Here is a 6067-nt window from a genome sequence, read left to right as displayed (position 1 = left end):
GTGGATTTTCACCAAAATTCATGGAGAGTTGTAATTTGTTAAAGTCTTTTTGATATGTATTTTTCTGGCACCATAGATTTTTCTTTTTTGTTTTTTTGTTTTTTTTTCTTTTGAGTGTGTTGCTTGAGCCAAGTTCTTTGTGTGTATTCACTCTAGGAGAGTCACAACTCTGTCATGTAATTTTGTTGATTGGAATGAATTTTGTCTTCGGTCTTTATTTTTTACTACAAAAATATAGTACATGGATACCTATGACGATCATCAAGATGTTGGTCTCCTCGGTGCTCCAAAGATGTAGAACTGTTCCATTTATAGACTGCTTCTATGGTTTAGGAGAATAGGGTACATTCTAGGAAGGTTCAGAGCAAGTCAAAAGAAACTGCAGGTTTTTTTATTCATTATCTTGTAGCATAGCGCAGCTGAATTGCTAAATAGATCCGGGCTGTATTTGCTTGCACAAAAAAGTAAATAGTAAAGGACCATGATTAGTTTCTTTGGAAAATTACATTCGACAGGAAAACAACTTATCCACATTTCTACTTCTAGTGTTTATCTTTGGCTGCTTTTGGTTAATCCAAAAATTTCTTAAAATTTTTTCCTTTCTGACTTATTTCCTTAAGGCTTGGAAGGAGTACAAATGTATATATGTAGAGTGCAAAACCTTATGTTTTGTATTATTTGTACTCTTTCCAAGCTGAGCTTTAGGAAACAAAAGCAACTTTAACTTAGAAAATAAACCTGAATGGTTGAAAACAAATGAATAATTTGAATGGAGATGATCAACCTCCATTGATAAAATAACAAACAGAAAATTGTAAGTAATGGTATTTCCCTACAATTCATACTCACTTTTTGAAAATGGTGGGGTTTTCCACAGCCATGCATTTTGTATTTAATTCAACACTATAAAATAATAATTTTCGGGAATTATTGGTTTCCTTCAGTGTACATGCAACAAAATTAACCAAATTAAAGGGAGCCTCGATGAAAAATCAAAAGCATATATAAAGAAAGCAATTCTAGAGAGAGAGAGAAGACCTTTAGATAATAGGCTTGCAAAAACCCTAAAAAGAAGCAGTAGCGTTGAATAGTAAGACAGGAGAAGGTGAGGTGTGAGACTTTTGTCCCCCTAAGCATCACATCATCCCTCACGTCCTATAAAGCTTGGTCTCCCTTCCCTCTTTCCCTCCAACCATCCTAGGGCACCTCTTCATATCTAACCAGACGATTGCACACAGACAGAGGGTTGGAGAGAAAAGGGAAGAAAGAGAGATGGGTAGAGCTCCTTGCTGCGACAAAGCTAACGTGAAAAAGGGACCTTGGTCTCCCGAAGAAGACGCGATGCTTAAGGCCTATATCGAAAAGTATGGAACCGGAGGCAATTGGATTGCTCTTCCTCAGAAGATCGGTATGCCTTCTTCTTCTTCTTCTTCTCTCGCTCGCTCTTGCTTTCTCTTTCTCACACACTTGTACACATATTCTCCTGTTTGTAATCTTGCTCGTGTTTGTATCCTCTAATTAAATAAAGAAACGTTCAGTTGATCAGCAGTGTTTTCTTTATTCATAAATTCTGCAGGTCTTAAGAGGTGTGGGAAGAGTTGTAGACTGAGATGGTTGAATTATTTGAGACCCAACATTAAACATGGTGGATTTTCCGAAGAAGAAGATAACATCATCTGCAGCCTCTATATTAGTATTGGAAGCAGGTACAATCTCTCTGTGTGTGTGTGTTTGTGTAGATCATGATTTCGTTAGGGTAGCATTTTTCTACAGTAAGAAATGAAAAAGAAAGAGAAGATAGGGGACAAAACTCAAGTTATAGAAATCTAATCTCTCTCTCTCTCTGTTTGTGTGGATCATGATTTCCTTAGGGTAGCATTTTCTACAGTAAGAAATGAAAAAGAAAGAGAAGATAGGGGAGAGAAGAACGAAATTAAAGAAAACTCAAGTTATAGAAATTCAATCTCTCTCTCTCTCTCTGTTTGTGTGGATCATGATTTCGTTAGGGTAGAATTTTCTAACAGTCAGAAATGAAAAAGATAGAGAAGATAGGGGAGAGAAGAACGAAGTTAAAAAAAACTCAAGCTATAGAAATCCAATCTCTCTCTCTCTCTCTCTCTCATGATCGAGTCTAAACGTTTGTTAAAATTTCTTCTGTTTTAGGTGGTCAATAATTGCAGCCCAATTACCTGGCAGAACTGATAATGACATCAAAAACTACTGGAATACCAGACTGAAGAAAAAGCTGCTAGGAAGGCGTAAAGAGACTCAGACTCGCCGTCTATCTTCTGCACTAAATCTAGATCCCAAAGTCACAAACGGAATGGAAGATAATCCAGCCCTAAGCAACTCCGCGCTCGAAAGATTGCAACTGCACATGCAGCTCCAAAGTCTCCAAAGCCCATTCTCTTTCTATAACAATGCTGCACTGTGGCCCAAACTGCATCCCTTTGGAGGTAGGATCTTCCCAAACAACCACGTCGCGAACGATGATCCCACCTCTCTGATGCAAGAAGGGGCTACTACTCAAGCTGGAACCAGTCAGAAGGTTGCCTTGGATGAGCTACCCACAGCTCCAATTGGTGTTCAACAAGACAATTTGGCGAGTAGTCTCAGTAAACAAGCCAAACTGGAGAACTCTTTGAATGGGTTCTCATCGTCAGAGAGCTCCATTGCTTTTAGCAATGGTTCTGTTCCAATTGACACAACTATCATGTCACAACTAAACAGCGTCGACAAATCTAACAGAAACCTCCAATCCGTATCTGCAGGTCTATATGCTGAATTAAATGAGTTACTTTATGGCAAAAACTGTGGGTACGTACCAAATGAAGATCAGATTACTGAATTCGATGGTTTCAAAGAAACGGAAGCGGTCAAGGACAGCATGCCATGGTGGGCTAATGATTTTGATACAAAGTCATCTTCATCAAATTCTTGGGACTCAGCTTCTGTTCTTCAGCCTGATGGTTTGTTTCCAGATTATGTATTAGGATATGACCTATAATAAGTTAATACATATGTACGTAGTAATTAAAGAATTTTTAAGTATAATTACAGACTCAACGGGAGAGGGATTAGGGAATAGACATATGGAGTCTGATGTCTAATGGTGTAAATCGTGTGAATAATACTGTTGCTTTGCCATGTCTCTTTATATCTATTTTTAATGCTTTGCCTTGTTTATTTCCTATTTTTATGTGAATTGAACCACCATGAGTATCGCATACATTGATGATAAAATTAATAGAATTAATAATCTTTTTTGAATAATTTGAAAATAAATCTGATCCCGGGGAGATGCCGTGAAATTCAAAGGCCTATCAGCTTCACAACCAGGTGTTAAGAATTTCAGATCGATGGTTCATCAATATTACCTACCACTTTGTTTCTTCTCCATTCCTTCCACCCCTCCACATGGAAAAAGAAGAAACTAAATAAAAGCAGAAGTCTTTAATATAGGCATTTAAACAGTAGGAAGCAGGTTTGAGAGTTTAAAATCTCAGGAACTGTTCTAGTGTGACTGTTTCTGTATTTATATATGTTAAGGCCATTTTAATTATCAAACAAATTAGCAAAGCTGACAAATTACAGGAAGGCAAGCCAAGCTCCTCAATAGGAGATTGCAGTACTAGATCATGAAATCACCATGAATTTGTTTATTTGCAGACCATGAGACAAGATCGGTTAAATGAGTTTCCATTGTCAACAGACTTGGCCACCCAATCCGCATTGGTATAGAGATGTAGTTGAGGAGATGAGACATGAGAAAATGAAGGCTATGATTAATAATGATATACTACAGGTATTGAAGCATAAGTTTAGCTATGCTCCAATATGTTTAAGGAATGTGCATGCATGAATTTCATAGTGAATGTAACATTCAGGCATTGTGACATTACAAAAAAGGCATTTAGGCATGTGAGGGTTTAGGTGTAAGGGCACCAATAGTGCTCCAATATTTGGTGGGATTAGAGAAGGTTCCATATCTGATAAGCATATGCCATGGGATGTTCCTGAAGGCTGAACGGTTTACCTCCAGGTCGTGGGTCACTGGTTCGACCATCTGGGTCGAATGGGTCAGTCCATGCCAAAATTGCAATATCAGTGTGTGTATAGGAATGTATAAACATGCATTGAGATATAATATATGTATAATACAAATATTATTTTATGTTTAACTTATATTTTTTAATTTATTTTTTATTTTTTATTTTTTATTTATAAAAATGCTAAAATTGCAATTTCAGACCCAAAAGAGGTTTTTTTGGCAAAAATAGTTGGGCAAGGTGTCTTTGGCACGTTGAGACATGTAGATCTTGAAAAGTTAGTCAAAATAAAAATAATAATAAAAAAAAGACCATCCCAATTGGACAACGAAGTGCAAAGTTATGGCCTTCAAAAGTGTGCACATACATTGAGTGTACAACTCACAATCTGGTGACCGGGTCAAATGCGTCAACTGTTGAACTGCCCGAGTCAAATGATTTTTGACTAATTCTACATTTTTTGACAATGTAATGAGTTTCAAAAGAACCAGACCCAAAATCAATGCCAAATACAATTCAAATGATTCAACCAACCAACTGGATCAACGACAAGTTGAAAACATTATTACAATCATGCATGGTGTTATGTAGAGTGGTAGTTTTTCAACCCAATCCACGAACTCGCCCAACCCAACCATTAATTGACGGGTTGGGTTGTAACCATTTAATCTCGGGTCACTATGGATTGGATAACCGAATAATGGGATATTTAATGGGTTGGGTGGGTTGGGTCATGGTTATCCAACGGGTAACCCAATAGTTTTTGATATTTAGACTTCCCTTTTTGAATAATCCTAATTCGAACCCTAAACAACCAAATTCAGCAGCAGAGAGTACTGAAGCTTTTGGTGAAGGGATCAGATGAAGAACTCTGCAACTCCTAATAATATTATAAGGTGGGTGTTTTTGAAAAAGATCCTTCGATGTTTTCACTACTTCTCGACATTCATGGTCTCTGCTCTTTTCTCTCACTCACATTCTCTTAGGTGGCAACGCCACCGAATTTGCCCAGGGATTAGAGCTTTCATTGCCTATTTCATCAATGTTGTAGTAGAAGCAATATCCAGAGTTTCCACTCCTTGAAGCTAAATCATGTCATCTTTGCCATATTGTGTTGGTTGGGCTCCCTTCCCACGTGGAGGGCCCACAAAAAAAAGACATTAATGAGCAACAAAACAAACTCAGCAAGTTGAGTGAATACGAATGGTTCGGTGAAGCCTTCCACCGAAGATTGTTTTAGAGAGAAAAACAGAGAGAGAGAGAAGGGAAAGGAGAAGAGAGTTTTTGTGGGTTTTCATGGGCGAAGAACACAAAACTTGCGTGGCATCCCTTTCTACGATCACCTTGAGATTTTAGTATGCAGTTGATGGCGCCTCAAGCTGCATATCTACTGGTTTGATTTTCTATTCCTCTTCTCTATTATCATTTTGGTGAGATTTATTTTTTGTCTCTGAGTTATTTGGTGATATGTGATGAAATCCACCTTTGGGTGAGTAGTTGATACTGATAGCCTCTAGATTTACTGCTAGAGAAGAACTTTGTTGTATCCCATTGATTTATTAGTGAAAGTTTTTAAGTGGCTAGTTGCCCGTGGTTTTTCCCTTCACTTTGGAGGGTTTTCCATGTTAAAATCTTGTGTCTTCTACTTGTGGATTGTGTTCTTATTATTGCATATAATTTCTCTACTTTGTTGATATTGTTTGGCTTGCATGCCCATTTAAATTGCACAAAGAGGAAAACAAAATTATTTTGTTTTCTTTCAAACATATATATTTTTTGCTATTTGGCTATTATGAGATAGCGGGTTTTTCTCAACAAGTGGTATCAGAGCTACGGTTATTTTGAGGAATTTCTTGTGCTAATTAAATGGAGGACTCGACCAGTAACAACAGTGGCATTATGATTAGGCTCACTGATTCAAACTATTCAATATGGAAGTCTAGAATGATGGATTTGCTCTGTTGTTATGACTATGAAGACACCATATTGGGTGATGAAGGCAAGCCATAAGGTATGTC

The 6067-nt window shown here is 37.4% G+C and overlaps 1 protein-coding gene across 1 annotated transcript; it reads left to right on the top strand.

The window, feature by feature from the left end:
• Positions 1–1207: 1207 nt before the first annotated feature.
• Positions 1208–3151, top strand: MYB36 (myb domain protein 36). The gene is made up of 3 exons (XM_010261474.2): positions 1208–1408; positions 1577–1706; positions 2164–3151. The coding sequence occupies exons 1-3, from the start codon at positions 1273–1275 to the stop codon at positions 3005–3007; spliced, it is 1110 nt and encodes a 369-aa protein (XP_010259776.1). The 5' UTR covers positions 1208–1272; the 3' UTR covers positions 3008–3151.
• Positions 3152–6067: the final 2916 nt, after the last annotated feature.

The sequence above is a fragment of the Nelumbo nucifera genome, chromosome 2, assembly GCF_055504915.1.
Source record: "Nelumbo nucifera cultivar China Antique chromosome 2, China Antique-T2T, whole genome shotgun sequence".
NCBI lineage: Eukaryota > Viridiplantae > Streptophyta > Magnoliopsida > Proteales > Nelumbonaceae > Nelumbo > Nelumbo nucifera.
This window is presented reverse-complemented; position numbering and strand designations above follow the sequence as displayed.

Coding starts and splice junctions, on each gene's coding strand:
- MYB36 (XM_010261474.2), top strand. CDS start 1,273: ATGGGTAGAGCTCCTTGCTGCGACAAAGCTAACGTGAAAAAGGGACCT. Junction 1,409..1,576: donor TGCTCTTCCTCAGAAGATCG/GTATGCCTTCTT, acceptor TAAATTCTGCAG/GTCTTAAGAGGTGTGGGAAG. Junction 1,707..2,163: donor TATATTAGTATTGGAAGCAG/GTACAATCTCTC, acceptor CTTCTGTTTTAG/GTGGTCAATAATTGCAGCCC.